The 20,356-nt window shown below is 41.3% G+C and overlaps 1 protein-coding gene, 1 long non-coding RNA gene and 4 other non-coding genes across 13 annotated transcripts in view; all 6 read right to left on the reverse strand.

Annotated features, from left to right (window-relative positions):
* Positions 1 to 4,822: 4,822 nt before the first annotated feature.
* Positions 4,823 to 7,381, reverse strand: LOC119483837. The gene is made up of 7 exons (XR_005205805.1): positions 7,203 to 7,381; positions 6,273 to 6,370; positions 5,981 to 6,052; positions 5,682 to 5,778; positions 5,418 to 5,484; positions 5,169 to 5,228; positions 4,823 to 4,981 (listed from the first exon to the last, which is right to left on the reverse strand). It is a non-coding gene; the product is annotated as an uncharacterized LOC119483837 (long non-coding RNA).
* Positions 5,049 to 5,132, reverse strand: LOC119486053. Its single transcript, XR_005206437.1, has one exon. It is a non-coding gene; the product is annotated as a small nucleolar RNA SNORD60 (small nucleolar RNA).
* Positions 5,298 to 5,381, reverse strand: LOC119486054. Its single transcript, XR_005206438.1, has one exon. It is a non-coding gene; the product is annotated as a small nucleolar RNA SNORD60 (small nucleolar RNA).
* Positions 5,554 to 5,643, reverse strand: LOC119486056. Its single transcript, XR_005206440.1, has one exon. It is a non-coding gene; the product is annotated as a small nucleolar RNA SNORD60 (small nucleolar RNA).
* On the reverse strand, positions 5,854 to 5,942 carry LOC119486052. The gene has a single exon (XR_005206436.1). It is a non-coding gene; the product is annotated as a small nucleolar RNA SNORD60 (small nucleolar RNA).
* A 1,514-nt stretch (positions 7,382 to 8,895) lies between the features above and the next one.
* The window catches only part of si:dkeyp-9d4.3 (caskin-1), a 50,488-nt gene continuing 39,027 nt past the window's right edge, over positions 8,896 to 20,356 (reverse strand). For 3 of the 8 annotated variants that reach the window (XM_037764158.1, XM_037764160.1, XM_037764165.1), the window contains 7 exons: positions 20,072 to 20,179; positions 19,454 to 19,555; positions 18,414 to 18,552; positions 17,256 to 18,055; positions 16,491 to 17,148; positions 15,292 to 15,880; positions 8,896 to 10,840 (listed from right to left, as the gene is read on the reverse strand). In XM_037764158.1, coding sequence (XP_037620086.1) covers positions 10,744 to 10,840; positions 15,292 to 15,880; positions 16,491 to 17,148; positions 17,256 to 18,055; positions 18,414 to 18,552; positions 19,454 to 19,555; positions 20,072 to 20,179 — 2,493 coding nt within the window. In that variant the 3' untranslated portion in view covers positions 8,896 to 10,743. The remainder of the gene's footprint in view (positions 10,841 to 15,291; positions 15,881 to 16,490; positions 17,149 to 17,255; positions 18,056 to 18,413; positions 18,553 to 19,453; positions 19,556 to 20,071; positions 20,180 to 20,356) is intronic. The other 5 variants (XM_037764161.1, XM_037764159.1, XM_037764163.1 and 2 more) reach the window with 3 other exon arrangements.

Raw genomic sequence — 20,356 nt, forward strand, 5'->3', positions numbered from 1 at the left:
AACCTGATATCTGACAATAACCTGATAATAACCTGATAATAACCTGATAATAACCTGATATCTGACAATAACCTGATAATAACCTGATATCTGACAATAACCTGATAATAACCTGATAATAACCTGATAATAACCTGATATCTGACAATAACCTGATAATAACCTGATATCTGATAATAACCTGACAATAACCTGATAATAACCTGATATCTGATAATAACCTGATATCTGATAATAACCTGACAATAACCTGATAATAACCTGATATCTGATAATAACCTGACAATAACCTGATAATAACCTGATATCTGATAATAACCTGATATCTGATAATAACCTGATATCTGACAATAACCTGACAATAACCTGATAATAACCTGATATCTGACAATAACCTGATAATAACCTGATATCTGACAATAACCTGACAATAACCTGATATCTGACAATAACCTGATAATAACCTGATAATAACCTGACAATAACCTGATAATAACCTGATATCTGACAATAACCTGACAATAACCTGATAATAACCTGATATCTGACAATAACCTGATAATAACCTGATATCTGACAATAACCTGACAATAACCTGATATCTGACAATAACCTGATAATAACCTGATATCTGACAATAACCTGACAATAACCTGATATCTGACAATAACCTGACAATAACCTGATATCTGATAATAACCTGATAATAACCTGACAATAACCTGATATCTGACAATAACCTGATAATAACCTGATATCTGACAATAACCTGATATCTGATAATAACCTGATAATAACCTGACAATAACCTGATATCTGATAATAACCTGACAATAACCGGATAATAACCTGATATCTGATAATAACCTGACAATAACCTGATAATAACCTGACAATAACCTGATAATAACCTGATATCTGACAATAACCTGATATCTGACAATAACCTGACAATAACCTGATAATAACCTGATATCTGACAATAACCTGACAATAACCTGATATCTGATAATAACCTGATAATAACCTGACAATAACCTGATATCTGATAATAACCTGACAATAACCTGATAATAACCTGATATCTGATAATAACCTGATATCTGATAATAACCTGATATCTGATAATAACCTGATATCTGATAATAACCGGATAATAACCTGACAATAACCTGATAATAACCTGATATCTGATAATAACCTGACAATAACCTGATAATAACCTGATATCTGACAATAACCTGATAATAACCTGACAATAACCTGATAATAACCTGATAATAACCTGATATCTGACAATAACCGGATAATAACCTGACAACAACCTGATAATAACCTGATATCTGACAATAACCGGATAATAACCTGACAATAACCTGATAATAACCTGATATCTGACAATAACCGGATAATAACCTGACAATAACCTGATATCTGATAATAACCTGACAATAACCTGATAATAACCTGATAATAACCTGACAATAACCTGATATCTGATAATAACCTGACAATAACCTGATAATAACCTGATATCTGATAATAACCTGATATCTGATAATAACCTGATATCTGATAATAACCGGATAATAACCTGACAATAACCTGATAATAACCTGATATCTGATAATAACCTGACAATAACCTGATAATAACCTGACAATAACCTGATAATAACCTGATATCTGACAATAACCTGATAATAACCTGACAATAACCTGATAATAACCTGATAATAACCTGATATCTGACAATAACCGGATAATAACCTGACAATAACCTGATAATAACCTGATATCTGATAATAACCTGATATCTGATAATAACCTGACAATAACCTGATAATAACCTGACAATAACCTGATAATAACCTGACAATAACCTGATAATAACCTGATAATAACCTGATATCTGACAATAACCGGATAATAACCTGACAATAACCTGATAATAACCTGATATCTGACAATAACCGGATAATAACCTGACAATAACCTGATAATAACCTGATATCTGACAATAACCTGATAATAACCTGACAATAACCTGATAATAACCTGATATCTGACAATAACCTGATAATAACCTGACAATAACCTGATAATAACCTGATATCTGACAATAACCTGATAATAACCTGATATCTGACAATAACCGGATAATAACCTGACAATAACCTGATAATAACCTGATATCTGACAATAACCTGATAATAACCTGACAATAACCTGATAATAACCTGATATCTGACAATAACCTGATAATAACCTGACAATAACCTGATAATAACCTGATATCTGACAATAACCTGATAATAACCTGACAATAACCTGACAATAACCTGATAATAACCTGATATCTGATAATAACCTGACAATAACCTGATAATAACCTGATATCTGATAATAACCTGACAATAACCTGATAATAACCTGACAATAACCTGATAATAACCTGATATCTGACAATAACCTGATAATAACCTGACAATAACCTGATAATAACCTGATAATAACCTGATATCTGACAATAACCGGATAATAACCTGACAATAACCTGATAATAACCTGATATCTGATAATAACCTGATATCTGATAATAACCTGACAATAACCTGATAATAACCTGACAATAACCTGATAATAACCTGACAATAACCTGATAATAACCTGATAATAACCTGATATCTGACAATAACCGGATAATAACCTGACAATAACCTGATAATAACCTGATATCTGACAATAACCGGATAATAACCTGACAATAACCTGATAATAACCTGATATCTGACAATAACCTGATAATAACCTGACAATAACCTGATAATAACCTGATATCTGACAATAACCTGATAATAACCTGACAATAACCTGATAATAACCTGATATCTGACAATAACCTGATAATAACCTGACAATAACCTGACAATAACCTGATAATAACCTGATATCTGATAATAACCTGACAATAACCTGACAATAACCTGATAATAACCTGATATCTGACAATAACCGGATAATAACCTGACAATAACTTGATAATAACCTGATATCTGACAATAACCTGATAATAACCTGATAATAACCTGGCAATAACCTGATATCTGACAATAACCTGACAATAACCTGATAATAACCTGATAATAACCTGACAATAACCTGACAATAACCTGACAATAACCTGATATCTGACAATAACCTGACAATAACCTGACAATAACCTGATAATAACCTGACAATAACCTGATAGCCTGATATCTGATAATAACCTGATATTTGACAATAACCTGATATCTGACAATAACCTGATAATAACCTAATATCTGACAATAACCTGATATTTTCAGGTGGAATTTCATTTCATTCTCACTGTAAATTATCATTTTCCACTTGTACAATTTTGTTAATAGTCTGTTTATTGTCAATACTGTAGGTACTGCTCCTATTTTTATACTTCCTTCTATTTAAATGGTTCATATTTTGTTACACTTTGTTTAGCTCTTTTTTTTTTTACTGTGTTAGCTGATGCATCTTGTTTTTTGCACTATCCCCTTTGCTGCTGTACACTGCGAATGTCCCCACTGCGGGACTATAACGGAATATCTTATCGTATCTTTCAGTGGTGGTATTAATAGGCTACTACAGATTCCCCATGCAGAGAGCTCCGGTAAAATTAGAAATGTGAGCCTTTAAGAGCAAAGTCACAAGAGATGGGATAAAAATGTCTGGCTCCCCATTGACTCCCACTAATGATGATACATCTACTGTGGTGCTGTATAGACCAGCTTTTCTAAAGTGTGAGGGGCTCCAAACAGTTTCAGAGGAGGCTCAGTGAATGGAAGTGAAAAATTATTACATTAGTTATCAAAAGAAGATCAAATAGAATAGCCTAAATGTGTGTGATTTGGTTCGACAGTTCAGAGATACAGTAATGTTGGGATACGTTTACTTATTCTTTACTTTCCCAGAGTCAGATGCTAATAAATGCCTTATAGGACAGACCTTTTATGTATTTGGTGTAGTCTGTAGTCTTTCAAAGGCCATCTTGGCTCACTTTTTGAGCATCTATTGAATCAAATAATCATGAGTATAACAAAGCTAGTAAATTAACAGTGATGAGCGCCTTTTTTCCAAGCTTTTAAAAACCCCTGGTACAGAGACTAAAGTGTGTCTGGAGGTGTGAAACCTGATTCTTCTCTCATCTCGTTTAAATGTAGTTATGTAATTATAGGGCTCCACTGCTTTCAAATGCATAATCTGTGATCCAAATGTCAACAAAAAGTATCAAATTAGAAGATTTGAAATAGCTATTCCTCCCAAATTGATTGACCAATGTTTTAGAATAGAGGCTAATCAGACAGCTAGATTTAAGTTAACCTTTGAAGCCGTTAAATGTTGTTTCACACTGATGGAAACAATCCTCTAATCTTCATGACCTCTAACTCCTATTTGCAACTCAACTCTTCAGTTATTTGAATATTCAAATGTATTGGGCCAAACTAATTGCGCTGTCAAGCTGCGATAGCAAATCTAAAATGGAAAAGGAACATGTTTACTTTGTGTCCCACCCACAGAAGGTGATTAACTTAAGTATCTGGCAAAGTTATATAAATATTAAAATAAATTAAAGACAAGCAGGTCTGTGGCCAACTGAACCATAAAACTCCCAACTTAATTTCAAGCATTTCTAACCAACTAGAAACTTACTGCCTTCAGTCCCATTATGGTTACTGTGGTACTATTGGGGCACAAATACAACATTAAAATGGTACCAATTGGGTTTCCCAGTTTCATTACAACAAACCAGTGAGAAAACAGAGTTAACTGAGTTACTATTTATTCAACAAACAAGTTTACAGTTTGATGCAATAGCTTCAATATTATCCAAACATTTTATTTTGTTCTTTGTTTAACAAAATTGTAGTTTCATTCAAGGTTTGTTTGGATCACTTGAGGGCAGCAGTTTTCTGGTGTTGTACCTGAAAAAGACAAATACAGATCAGACTAGATCAAGCTGTGTGACACACAAATAAAATATATGAACTATAGCCTCAGATAAAAGTTAGAATCAGGAGCTGAAAGCTCTCATACGAGGTGTCAGAAAAGTAATTTTGTATGTCATCATTGGCTGTACTATTAATATGCAACATATGAACACCGACTTACCATGAACTAGATCACCAGGATCATGTAGTTACTTTCCCATCTGTTGAGTCATGAATCAACCTGTAAAAGAAGAGTAGCTCAGTTTTAATTCATATTAAGAAACTAACATGTACATAACAGCTTCTGTAGGAGCCTCAGATAAAAGTTAGAATCAGGAGCTGAAAGCTCTCATACGAGGTGTCAGAAAAGTAATTTGGTATGTCATCATTGGCTGTACTATTAATATGCAACATATGAACACCGACTTACCATGAAATAGATCACCAGTCATCATCAGGAACATGTAGTTACTTTCCCATCTGAGTCATGATTCAACCTGTAAAAAGAAGGGTAGCTCAGTTTTAATTCATATTAAGAAACAAACATGTACATACGTCTTCTGTAGGAGCCTCAGGTAAAAAGCTAGAATCAGGAGCTGGAGTTCAGCTCTCATAGTAGGTGTCAGAAAAGTAATTTGATTTTGTCATCACAGGCTACAAGTTATTCAAACGCTGACATACTGTAAGGACTCACCAGCTCTCAAACCCAGCGAGGTCCTCGTCAATACGAGCTTCGATCTCAGGACCATCTGAAACACCGCGACCGCAGATCTTCGTCTCGTCATTCTGACCTGTAACAATTAGAGGAAAAAAAGTCAGTGAAATGTGACATTTGAGGCGAAGACCGCACTAATATACTAATAACGGAGCCTCAGAATAAAGTTAGAATCAGGAGCTGGAGTTCAGCTCTCATAGTAGGTGTCAGAAAAGTTATTTGATTTTGTCATCACAGGCTACAAGTTATTCATATGCCAACATATTGCAGGGACTCACCAGCTCTCAGACTCCACGAGGTCCTGCTCTTCAGACAGCAGCATCCATCCCGCTGAGTCTCACCACGCTCACCTGTACGGCAAAAAGAGGAAGACTTAAAATCAAGAAAAGTTGGTGTGGCATTACTTTCAAATCACATTTGTAGAGATTACATGGTTAATTGGGTTTTAAGTCATCGGTTTTCACCTTTTTGATATGTCAAAGTGTTATATATTTAGGCCTACCAGTCAATCATATCCTTATTTGTTCACATTGCAGTTTATGATGCACATTAACTCACATTTGCACTTACCCAGTAAAGGCCATCTTCAAGGCAAATTCCTTTTCTTCATCTCAACATCTCATGCAAATCATCCAGGCACCGAGCCCAGAAGGCCTCCATGTGACTTACTGGAAAGAAGGAAAGAAAAGGCAAAGGGTCATGAATAAATTCCAGCTGCATCAGTTGTAACCTTAATTTAGCCATTTCATATTTCATTCATTCCCACTCAATAACTTTGATTTAACACAGGCACATTTAATGTGCAATAAGGTGGACCTTTGATCTTTTATTTATACTGTATTAAGATCAAGAATAAACTTCCATGATAGATTGATAGTAACTTTATTGATCCTGAGGGAAATTCAAGTTTCCAGCATCACAGTTCCATAATGCAAAACATGTTAGTAAAAAAGTTAGTACAGTATACCAGATATAAAAATACAAGGAGATGAAGAAAACTGTTAAAACTGAATATAGTGCAGGGTAACAGCTGTGATACACGACTATTAAAAAAGTGAATATAGCGCAGAAGAGACTGTTAAAAATGAGTATAGTGCAGGGTAACTCCAGGTTACATGATCTAACCTATAACAGTAGATATAAAATACAAATCTTTAACAGAGTCTGCTGCTATTCAGATATATATAACATTTTCAAGTAACAAATGTATTAGATTAAATGTTCATTATTCAACACCACATTCTTATGATGGAGAAAATGTGACTAAATAGGAGACCTAGCAAACACATGTTTTGTGGATAAATGTAAAATAACAGATTCATTATTTAAAAATGAAAAATGATGTTCTAAATCACATTTATACAGTTTTTAGATAGTGAAACACCACGTGGCAGCTCAGGCCCCATGCAGAACACCCACGTGTTGCTGCTCAGACCAACGTGATCAGTTAGTTATTAGTCTCTAAAGTCCTCCAACATGTGAGCAACCCAGTATACTCACATGTTTAACCAGCCAGGCTGCTTCCAGATGAACTAACCCGCTCTGGTCGTCTCTGCTACCGGGGAGTGAAGTTAGGAGAAACCGCTGAAAGAGCCACCGACGGTTCCTCTCTCCGGCCATCCTGCATGCAGACATGCAGACAGACAGACAGACAGACAGACAGACAGAGGACTGGAAGAACCAGAGGAGGTCAACTTATACTGCTTCCGTCTGCGGAACACTACGTCACTTCCTTCCTGGGATAGCTAGTTAGCTATGGCTAGCCGTTAGCTCCATAGCTAATGGTTAACTTGCTCCGTTCGTCGGTTTTTCTTAAATGCAACAGACATTGTTATGGGACTTTTGTTTATCGGGACCTTATTAATGTACTGGATAATACTAATATAATGTCTAGCAATTTAAAAAAATATAAAACAAACGATGATGTTGTTTTAGCGTTGAACAACTACATCTCCCATGAGTCTTAGAGGCAAAAGCTTCGTCAAAGCCTCATGGGAGTTGTAGTTTTTTAAATGCTATGGAAGGAATATTAATTTTCTGCAGCATACAATGATATTTAAGAAAACAAGTGAACAGGGCTGCAGCATGTAAATACTGAGGTTCTGAGTCCAAAGTCCCCCAGCAGAGACTGGACATCAACCAAACCCTATACTGTTTTCTGAGGATTTAAAAAAAGCCTCTAAATTAGATTTTATTTATTTTTTAAAGGGACTATTTGTAACTTTCAGAAATGCTTGTTAACAGCGACACCTGTGGCCGTTAAGTCAACGAAAGTCAGCGTCGGGCTCGCGCTTGTGCTCGCTCTAAATAGACATGAATGAGCATCGCTCAAAACAGTGAGGCGACACACGTCAGCTAAAACCACAATATCACTCTATATTTCACCTGCTTGGCAGTAATGTTAGCTGACCAGAAGAAGGTCTCTCCATGAATCAATGCTGATCCTAGTTTTGGCTTTTCCTTCTTCAGGAAGAGAAACGTTATCGCCTCTGACCGCAGCCGGAGAGAACAGGGGAGACACCAGTATCTGGTCGGAGACGGTAACGTTTCTCTTCCTGCGGGGCTGAAGCAGGAAGAGAAACGTTACCGTCTCCGACCGGGTGCCGGTGATAACGTTACTCGCTGCGGAGCCCCGTCACTTCACAAGACACGGAAAACCTCTGTTGGTCTGGAGGAGCTGCAGCAGTTATTTCTGCACAAACGTCCACTCTACATTCACTAGATAATCCAGAGCTATGAAGTCTCCTTCAGTGTGGAGTGAGCGCGCGTTCACGTCTAGAGGTGGAGCGAGACAGCAGCAACGCGCGCGGTGTTGTGAGTGAAGGCAAGCAGGCAGATCGGGGACTTCAGCCACACGCAAGCGCGCATGTGCGAGCGTGCTTAAAAATTTACAAACAGTCCCTTTAATATACTTATTTATTTAATTGTGCCTAAAACGGTCAACATTTTAAATATTTAGTCTAAATAATACTGGCCTTGAAAAATCCCACTATATGTAATATTTGTTGAATGTAAACTCCTCATGTCATTTAACATATTATTTATTGCCCAACCCAACCTCACTAAAGCTACTGTGACTGAATGGAAACATGTGGAGGCTAAGCGTGTAATTCATGTAAAATTGATGTTGCTGAAGAGAAAGAGTCTACAAATAGCAAATGAGGTGTAAAAGAACCAAGCTTAAAGAGTCATGTAAGGTTTAATTTATACATTTATTCTGATCACAGCTGTACAGGAATGCATCGTCACAGCAGAAACACAACCTAAACCCAACCATGGCACAACAGCCGTCACAACACATCCAGAACTCAACCATAAATGTACAGGCTCAATCAGCTCACCTCTCCTGTCTATAATTATCATCATTATTGTTATTATTATTATTCACATAGAACCATCTGTCTCTCAAATATATCTTTGTTTTCAAAGAGCATAAAAATACAAGTGGACTCTTCATTGGGATGAACACTGGTGGTTGATCCACTGTCTGGCCTACATGGGGGGGACCACTGAAAACTGGGGAAGCCGAGGAGGAGCGGAGCGGAGCCAGTTTATTACAGCTTACAGAGGGCGCTTATAGTATGGGCTCGCAGAGGCTTCTCAATGGTTACAGCAGGACTGCAGACAGGGTGATTGATTTTAGGGGATCATATAGGACTCACAACTCAACCTATAAGCTACTTTTGACATCACAGACACACGAGGAGCAAGGGTTTGTAAGGATCCAGATAAACCATTAAACATGTGAGTGGAAAACAAGAAAAAAAAGACAAAAAAATATATGAAAGAACACTACCAAGGCACAGAGAGATGCAGAGTTAACAAAACAGACACAGAGGGGGGTCAAAAGGAGGGGGAGACAAGATGGCAGGTGGGCAGATTAGAGGCAGTTTCACTAACCAACACTAGAGGGAGCTCTAACAGCTCAAATACCCAGGTATATTATAAACTCTATGTATACTGGATGTACTATATAAAGCATTGAAATATAGGATTATCTTTTCAAAAACACTGTTCACTGCAGCAGGACAAAGGGATACACGGCATGAGTGTGCTTGTATATATGTGTCTTTGCATGTAATTGTGTGTATGTTATGTAAATGTGTAGATTCATTTCCAAGCAAACCTCCATAGATGGAGCGAAACACCAACGAAGCAGAACACCAGCGAGATTAAAACCAATGTTGTGTGTGTGTTTTGTATGCGAGTGTCTCGTGGACACACATCTATATCGTCGTTCTGATCATTAGAATAACTACTGTACGAGTGGGAGGACATTGACATGAGCATCAGCAGGGACTACACACAGTCGTAACGACAACAACGGCAACGATAACAACAACAGCAACAACAACAACATGAAGAGAGACAACACACAGGTCAGGAAGTCCGGCTAACCACAATCCTCCACTCATACAGAAGAGAAACAGAGGCTGCGATTCATCTGGAGTAAATGCATCCTTTTGACATCGCAGGAGTGGGACAGACTCAGAAAGCGGCCTGTCTTTTCCATGTGCTTTTAAAAACGCTTTCCGGTATCTCATCTGTATGCATCTTGTCTATCTATCAAGCTTTCTATCTGCCTGTCTGTCACTCAGTTTATGTGCTTATTTTTTTTTGCAAGCAATATGCTTATCTGTCTGCCTCCCCGTCTGACTGACTTAGCATCTCTGTCAGAGTCTGTAGAGATAAAAGGATGAGGAAAATGATTGTGCTTCTGGGTCCACGCAGCTGTCTGAGGCTGGGTGGCGGCGGCGGCGGCGTTCGGCGTTCGGCGGCGACTCGCTGGGCTGCAGAGGTCAGAGGTTGTGTGGGAGCGGCCTCCTCCTCGCATCGGGAGGTGCACTAGAGCTACTGCGCCAGACGAAGAGGACCCCCTCCTCGGTATTACTGTACAAGGCTACATGAGAAGCGCTCAAACACACACACACTCTCAGAGCGCCAGCGTCGAGCCTTGGGAGAGTTTTCTTGATACACCTACACATGATGAGGGTGGGGTGAAGGGAAAAGGGCCTGTTGGAGATGAGACGTGGGCAGGAGATCAGTCGAGCATCGCATCCAGTTGGTCTGCCAAGTCGTCAAACATGCTGCCGATGTCGTCCAAGATGGAGACTGTGGATTTTTTGCTGGAAAGAGCGCTGGGAGTTGGATAGCAAAAAAAAAAACAGGAAGAGTTTAGCGGATAATGAGGCAGACGGCACAGTCACAGTAGTAGATTAGAGATGTGAAGTGGAGAGTATGAGATGGTTTTAGAGGTATTTTTTTCCACATTGTTAATTAGCATTTTAAAGATCTATTTTAATGATATGTCATGGCCCGCTTTCCTCTAAGGTTATGTTTTCCTTGGGTTTTTCCCCATTTCCCAGTTTGTACAGCCTCGATTCCTTTCCTCGACTCCTCTCCTCACATCTTAGTCCCTCCCACGGGAGATGTGAGCGGAGGAGGCCAGGAGGAGATGCGACACAACACATTCCTGTCTATCTATATGACAACATGAAATACAGCAAATTAGATATAAATTATTGATATAATAATTTTCTGTCAGCAGCTGTTTGCACTTGTAAACATCATGTAAGGATTAAAGCAGGTGACTTGGGTGTCGCCCTAGGTGAGATGTCATTAAGGAATGCGGTTAGAACAGAGCCTTATGAGGCGCTACACAAACGGTGAAGGGCAGAAGGTTTGATCATCTTTAACTACAACTTGTAAATGAAAAAGGAACAGTTATAGTAGAGTCTCTTTTTGCATGCATTTTAGTAATTGGGATGTCCCTCAAGATGGAGAGCTGAGATCATTTCTGGGTCACAAGCCGGAGGAGTGAGGAGTGAGGAGTGAGGAGCGAGGAGATGACGAGTCACAAAATCGGGAAATGAGAAACAGCTCTTGTTTCCAGTTTTCAGTTATTATTTCCTGTTTTTTATTTTGGTACACTCACTTTTGTCTCTTGTTTCAGATACTTCACTTCCTGTCATTGTGTGTTTCCCAGCTGTGTGACTGTCTGCCCCGCCCTGATTGTTTTCACCTGTCTCTCATTAGTCGTGCTGTCACCTGTACCCCTTTATCCCCCTCCATTCATGTCTGGGCCAGTTTGTCTTAGCATTTCTTAAAGCCCTGACACACCAAGCTGACGGTTGGCTGTCGGGCAGTTTGGGGCCGTCGGTGAGCGTCTGTCAGCCTAGTTTTTCCAGTGTGTCCCGCACTGTCGGCTCTAGTATGCCCGTGTCAGAGTTTTTTTGGCGGATTCAGCATGTTGAATCGGCGGCGGAGCTCGTCAGTGAGAAAAATCACTCTGATTGGCTGTTCACCTTAAACAAATCAGTGCACGAGAAGAGAAACGGACGTGAGGAAAACAAGCCAACGAGTAAACTCAAGAGGAAAAATACAGAAGGCTCTTCTCAATTTTTCATCTTCATCTCATCTGATCATTCCAATACACAGATATTTTCACAACGACATGGCCATCTGGAATGAAGCTATGTGGTGAGTGGGAGTGGTGTGAAGGTGGACGGCTAACGCCGCTTTGTTTCATGTACGTATCATAACAACAGCTTGTTTATCACACTCCTCGGTCTTCCGGTTTCCCATTTTGTTTTTTTGGTGTGGAGAGTTATTTGCTCTCATGCAGACGCAGAACGTACGTGGTAGTTGCCCGTCGGCTGTAGTCTTTGCAGTGCGTTCGAGTGCAACATTTTGGCCAAGACAAAGGCGACGTGAGGCGATGCAACAGTCGGCCTTCATCGCCGCTAATTCTTTGATGTCAGTTTGGTGTGCCTGCCTTTGCCTAGCGTTTTTGGTTACCATTGCCTGTTTGTGGACTGACTTCACGTGTACCGTACTTGTTTCTTGCTAGTAAAGACTGTTTTTTGGATCTCCCTCCTTTCTGTGTCATGCGTTTGAGTCCAGCTCCTTGTGGTTTCACCTAACATGATAACCCCAATACTTATTTACACATCCAGCAGTTACAGAGCAACATTATCATTAAATTTGGACCTGGTGAATATGAGTCCAATAATCACACTCTTTGAGCTGTTTTTGGTCTCCACCAAATCCTAAGGGAAGCATCTGGCTCTTTAGCAGCTAAATGCTCCACTATGTCCACTTTGTCGGTCTGCTGTTTGTTGCTCGGAAGATAATATACAGAGTGGGTTATAGAGCTTTGTCGCTGAAAAAAGCTTTCTACTGCTTGAACAACAGTGAGAGCGAAACCAAAATAAAAAATGTGCACGCCTGACAACCAAACAAACAACATGAAGCTCCGTAAATCCAACTGAAACACTACAAGCGACCCCTTCACATTTTCATTTGATGCATTGTTATAAAAATATAGATTATATCCGCTTTAATGTTACGATTCTTGCTATGCTATGATAACTTTCATACAATCAAACCCCATTTGATACTATTTATGGTCTTAATTTTCTCTGCAATAGACTTTAACTATATTTACATTCAGTAATTATCTCTATAGATGGTAGTTTGTATTGGTTGTGGCACAGTCTGTCATTTCCACGCTGGATTCGTATTCAGTACGAGTGATTCACAGCATGTAAACCAGTACAGTTTGATCCAGTTCATAACAGCTTCAATGCTTTCTGTTCACTCTCCTTACAGCTGTATTAATGAAGTCACTGCTAATGCTAGCGTAACAAGTCCTGCTGCTGCTGCCTCACATTAAAAACATTATTGTTAAGCAGCCACATTGTATTTCTGAGAAAGTGGCTGCTTGCTCAGAGTGTTTGTTATAGTATTAAAATGCACATGCTGTTGCCACGGTAACCAAGGTTTTCCCATGTTTACGTCACGGCAATCGGTTATAAATACTCTAACCTTGTATCCCTCTGTTTGTTTTGACGGTTTAAATACTAAAGTACACATCAGCCCTAGCAACCGTTGCTATGGTACAGATGCCAGCCAGAGGCAAAACAATCCGAGCTGCGATCAGTTTATCAGTTTATCAGAACTAGAAAGTGAATAATCATGATTTAAAACACTGAATGTTTTATCAGGTTTCTACAAAGTGTAAACTTTGGCTTCAGCTGGCTTTAAACTCAGTGATTTAGTGTTTCCTGGGAGTTTCAACATTTTAGACAATATGCTTATCCGCTTTGTTTCTGAGGACGAGATTAAAAATGTTGGTGGTGAGCTCAGGTTTCGGTAGAAGTCTCGTACCATTGTCGTTGAACCACAGCTGTAATTCACCAAGAAAAAGTTACAGTATGTGACTCATTTGAAACCACAAATTCTTGTTTTACACTTCTGCTTTACAGGATCCAGACGTTTTGTTAGTCACATACACAAACAATATGTGTTGGGAAATACAGTGTGGCACATTAAGGATACAATGTGTTAGTCAGTGTCTTAAACTTGCATTCTAATAGCCAACAGAGGGTGACTCCTCTGGTTGCAAAAAGAAGTCAGATTGTAAAGAAGTCTTGATTTATTACCTCAGTAAACATTGTAAACATGAGTTTATGGTCTTAATCACTGGTTTCAAGTCTTCTTCAATACAGCATGATGTTCATTTAGTAAATTATGGTCCCATTTAGAGTCAAATAGACCATAAAGCAGGGTATGCTTTAGGGCGTGGCTACCTTGTGATTGACAGGTCTCTACCACGGAATTGCCCAGTCTGGGAGTTGTCCGTGTTTTCGTCTTAGACCTTTAACCCTTTCACAGTGTGTTTTCAGTTCATGATGTCACGGTGACCACGTCTACTTCTTATATACAGTCTATGGGTTCCCCCCACTTTCAGTCATTATGCTTAGCTAGGCTAACCACGTCCTGACATTAGAGTAGTATCGATCTCTAAGGTTGCGCCCATAATTCCATATAACATGCTATTTAGTACGCTAAAACAGTATGTGAGTTTTTTTAGTATGTCAAAAACCTTAGTATGAAACAAATATTACGTGAATTGCATACTATTTCAGGTGAAATATTACAGTATGCAACGCTGGACGCTACGGCGGCATAACATCAATGCTTCAATTTAACTATAAGTATAAGATTTCACTTTGCTAGATGTAATATATAGTATATTTTAAATTAATTCAGATTTTGATTCTCATAAACCGTCGTTTTGGTCACATTAGGTCAGCACCGGTTGCCATGGTGACATGTCTCCAACCGGCAAGGAGGCTCTTAGGAAGTGACGACATAAAATGAATGCTTAGTGCGTCCGAAAAGATACATACTACTGTTTAGTCACACAAAAGTATGTTGAGCGATAGTACACATATTGGGAAGTTAGTGCATAGTATGTGATTTCAGAAGAAGCCCTGGAAGAAGCATATTTCCCAAAATGTTAAATGTATTTCATTAATATTTTATGTACAAAGGGGAGTATCAAGTTGGAGGTGCTCCAACTGCCAAAACAAAACACTGTCGATGCAGAAGATGAACAGGACTTTTACTTCCATAACACTCAGCGCCTGACATAAGTCCTCTCACTTTGCAGCTCTACATTGTGTGAGGAAAAGCTCATTTAAGCTCTGATCCTCATCATCAATTTAGAAGCCAACAAGTGGTCCCGAGAGATTATAGTTGGATATACATGATACAATCTGCAAATAACTTCATAAATACTCACTCATTTTGTGCGTCCTCCTCTTTGATTTTATGTTCAACAGCCTGCACGGCTGCAGCCAAGGAGGCACTGGTCTCCTCCAAACGATGCTGCACCTCCTCCTCCTCCTCCTGCTCCACTTCCTCTACTCCACTCTCCAGCTCCCTAAGATTCTCTTCCTCTGCTCTCTTCCTCTCCTCCTCCTCCTCCTGCTCTCTGTGCTCCCTCTCTCGCCTCCTCTCCTCTTCCTCTCTCCTCCTCTCCTCTTCCTCCTCCGCCTCCCGTCCTCCCAGCAGGTCGATGGAGAGGCCGGCGATGGAGGAGCGGGGAGGTTTGACAGGGTGTGGCGAGGGCGTGGAGGGGCTCTGGGCCGGAGAGGGGGAAGTAAGGGGAAGTCCCGGAGAGAGGGAGGGAGCAGAGGGGGTGTCAGGAGCTGGAAGAGGAGCGGCGGAGAGCGGAGAGGAGGGTCTGGGTGCCGGGGTGGGGCTGGCTGCAGCTGGGCTGGTAGCAGCAGGACTCGAGGCAGCTGAAGCTACTATTGCTTTGCCTGGTTTAGGTGCTGTTGGAGGCCCTCGGGGTTTCGGTGATATAGGAGGAGGGACGCGCTTCGAGTCTGGTCAGAGAGAGGCAGATAGAAACATGTCAGTTTTATTTCAAACTGATAAACTTGGAGATTGGTGCTGGACATCTAGGCAGATATCTGTTTGCCAGATGGAGATCCTCTTTGGTCAAAATGTCAGCTATAATTAAAATCTTTAAAGGGATAGTTCGGGTGTTTTGAAGTGGGGTTGTATGAGGTACTTATCCATAGTATACGTGTATTACTTATAGTAGATGACGGTTGGTAAGCCCCCAGACAGGAGCACCGGCATCGGAGCAAAGTAGTACAGTGCTGTGGATGGGGATGTAAATGACTCTTAAATGTGTATTAAGGTCCGTTTATAAGGTAATTACTTTCTACAAGCTTTTATTTTGATAGTCGCCTTGTTTATATAATGTGACTTTTATTTTGACTCCACCTCCTTAATAAATAAAAGACTTCTGGAAACATCAGTACGCTTCACCATTGTCCGGCTGAGGTCCGCTACAGGGGACGGCCACCTAAAACAATTGATATCAGTTTAAGTGTAGACTATATTTAAAATATTTCCGACGGCAGACTGAACTGAAAGTGACTACATACCAAGTCTTCAGTTTAGTGTGTACATGTGTGTGTATCTCACCAGGGCTCTGTGCCATCTCAGTATTATCGGGCCCGGGTATGGGTACCCTGCGAGTCGGTGTCGGGGGGTCAGCTTGTGCCTTCCTCAGGGTGACTGTGGACGGTTTGGGTGATACCGGCGGCTTCAGACACTTTCTAGCCTCCATCCACTCACAGCTCTCTCTGTTGGCCTCCGTCTTATCAGATACCTCAGAGACCGGCCTCCGCCTCAGGACCACGCCGCCGTTCTGCTGCGGCTCGCCTCCGTTTTTCTGGCTGCTATCTGTTTGACTGCTGGGAGAGTCTAATTGGTTATTGCTTTGAATGACACTTTCTGTATGCTCGGACGGGCGTTGTCTCCTGCGTATGGTGTCAGAGCCGGTTGTCATGGTGACAGCATTGGTTTCCACGGATGCAGGTGCCTCAGAGTCTGTCGGCGGAGGACGTGGCCTCCTTCGGAGCGTCGCCGTGCCGTCTGTGATCTCTGATGCTGAGGAGACCACGGTGGAGCGGGGCCGAGGCTCTGGACGTTGCTGGGCTGGTTGCCGAGGTAACAGGTCGATCTGATCACCAGGAAGGCCTTCTGGTCCACTGATGGTCCTGCGCCGACTTAAGACATCATCATCATCAGCTCCAAGACCGCCTGCACCTGCCTGCCGACGAAGTAATGGCGGACTCACCTGAAGGTCACATGACTGTTATGTATGCATGCTAATAAACATTTTAAAACCAACCAGACATAAAGACACACACACACACACACACACACACACACACACACACACACCTGTAGGTAGTTGGTGCTGCCTCCCAGATTCCTCGGCAGGGTTTTGGCTCCACCTACGATGGATGTTTCCAGCATGGCGGCAAGGCTGCGAACACTCCCAGAAGCCCCCTCTGATCTCTCCAGGCCTGCTGATTCCTGAGATCTCAAAGCTGATCCCAGGCTGCCGCAGTCGCTGGCTCGCCGCTCTCGATAGGTTGGCAGCCCGAGCAGCCCCTCCACCTGTCCCTCTCCCTCCCCGTCACCCCCAGTAATGGAAGAACAGGACCGTTTAGGTGGTGTCGGGGGCCGACCTTTCCGACGGGGACGGAGGGTGACAGATGATTGGCTGCGGTTAACAGTGACATCATTAGGGGCGGTATGTGAGGAGCTGCTGCGGCACACGGTGGCGTATCTAGAGTCTGATTCTGAGCCAATTAGACTGTGAGTCCTCCGTCGCTCTTCCTCCTCACTGGGCAGGCGAAGCAGCGGTACTGACGAATCTACTGACGCCATCTGAGTGGAGGGGCGCGGCCGAGCCCTGGGGGAGGCCTGTTGGGTTCGGCCGTGTGGGGGGGTTTGTGGTGGGCTTTGTGTCAGTGAGTGGGGAGGGGTCTGTGAATGTGTGAGACCTGGGCGAGGTTTGGCGAGCGGGCTGGGGCCGCCTTCCCTCTGCTTCCTCACCTCCTTGCGGGGCTCTGAGCCGGTGCTGCTACCTGGGCTGGATGGAGGTGTAGAGGGGCTCTGAGGAGGCTCAGAGCTTCTCTCTCCCTTCTGGAGCTCCTTCAGTCTCTTCACTCCTAACATCAGCTTCTTCTGATGGCCTGAGGGGAGGAAAGAAATAGTTATTGTGAAGTAGAAAGACAGTAAAAACATATTTTTGACTTCAAAGCAGGAAGAGACTATTTGTTATTGTTTATCTTATAAAAGTAGCCATGAAATGGACTCTTAAAGTTCCTGGAAAACTTAATATCTTTGATGGCGACCCATCCTGCACTAGTATGGAGGCATGGTCATTCCCAATCCCTGAGCTGAAGACCGGTACCGGGCCTTGGAACATTTGCTACTGGACTACAATAATATGATTCGGTAAGAAACTGAATAATAACTTTATATTATAACATATGTGCTTTGTTATTATAATATTTTATTCCACATCTTAATATTGTAGTAGTGTCTTACCGAGTTTGGTAATGCCAATCTCTTGCAGATCTTCAAGGCTGATGTCGGAGATGAAGTCAATGTTTTCATACCCATTCTGCACCAGGACCTGGTAGTACTGACTAAGACCCAGGTGAGACAGCCAGTCTGCCAGATTGGCCTAGAAACACACACAGTGACACACAAACATGGGCACAATGTAAAACGCTTGTGCAAAGACTACAAGATACAGAGTATAATTCGACTGCATTTTGATTCTGAAAAACAAACTGGAAGATCATGCATGTGTATATATTAGGGCTGTCTATTGATACAAATATTTAATTGTGATTAATCGCATGATTGTCAATAGTTAATCGCAAATTAATCACACATTTTTTTATCTGCTCAAAATGTATCTTAAAGGGAGATTTGTTAAGTATTTAATACTTCTATCAATATGGGTGTAGGCAAATATTGCTTTATGCAAATTTATGCATATATTTATTACTGGAAATTGAAAACAACACAAAACAATGACAAATATTGTCCAGAAACCCTCACAGGTACTGCATTTAACATAAAAAATATGCTCAAATCATAACATGGCAAATTCAAGCCCAACAGGCAACAACAGCTGACTTGCCCCAAACTGCATGTGATTATCATAAAGTGGGCATGTCTGTAAAGGTGAGACTCGTGGGTACCCATAGAACCTGTTTTTATTCACATATCTTGAGGTCAGAGGTCAAGGGACCCCTTTGAAAATGGCCATGCCAGTACAAGCTAGTATGTCATGGTTGGTACCAATGGATTCCTTTAGTTCTAGTTCTAGTTAGGCGTTCTAGTTTCATATGATACCAGTATTTTTACCATAGCTTTAAAACTGAGCCTGCTACAACCTAAAAATCACTAGTTGCGTTAATGCGTTAAATAAATCAGTGGCGTTAAAACAAATTTGCGGTAACGCGTTAACATTGCCTGCCCTAGTATATATGTAGTATATGCTTGTGTTTGTGCAGCTGACAAAACTCAACATCTCCCCCTTTTTCTAGTTTGTGTAGTACATGTGAGAGCCTTACAGGCTTGTGGTCTGGCAGCCAGTCTGTGGAGGGCAGCTTGCTGATCTCTGATGTTAACTTCTTTCGATGTCCAGGCTTCATGACTCCGATTGCCGTCAGGTCCTTCAACGCAAAGCACACTTAGTCACATCAGGAATTCTCCACAACTACTGTAGGTGTTTTTTTTCTCTTAAATGTAAACAATTTTATGCGTGCGTTTGACATTTGTACATTAGCTGTGTGTGATATGCCTTCAGGAATATTTTGCTTTGGATAATCTCTGATGAGTGTCCCCTGCCTTTAGGGGGTTTATGTCATATCACTGTGTCCGCTTCAATACACAAACGCAAACACACACACTGGCACTTAAAAACACACTCAAGGACAAACACAGGGTAGCGTTTACAGCACAGACTGGAACACACGGCCATGTGTGAACACAGGTATGTAAATGAAGCAGACAGAGCATGAGAAGTGACTGGTTGAGGCTCAGGACTCACACCGGGGGTCAGGTGACAGAGACAGGAGGGTCATGATGACATCATCCACGTCAGTGGGGAGCTGATTTGAGAGCTGTGCTGGGCGGAGCCTTGACAGACAAGGGACGGGGCGTGAGGGGGTCAGGGGTCATGACCTTACCTCAGGGGTCATGCAGCTAATGGTGTCTAGATCATATCCCGCGGTGAGGAAGTGGGTGGTGTAGAACTGCAGCTGAAACTCACCCAGCCACGCCACTACTGCCTGCTTCTAGAACACAGAACACAGAACACTACTGCCTGCTTCTAGAAGAGTCCAGAGGCTTCTTCTAGAGCACGGGACATAGAACTGTTCTAGAACACAGCATAGCAGCCTGCTCTAGAACACAGGGGAGAAGACTATTGTAGAACACAACATAGCAGCCTGCTCTAGACCATATAGGAGAGG

Source organism: Sebastes umbrosus, chromosome 3, assembly GCF_015220745.1.
Source record: "Sebastes umbrosus isolate fSebUmb1 chromosome 3, fSebUmb1.pri, whole genome shotgun sequence".
Classification (NCBI taxonomy): domain Eukaryota; kingdom Metazoa; phylum Chordata; class Actinopteri; order Perciformes; family Sebastidae; genus Sebastes; species Sebastes umbrosus.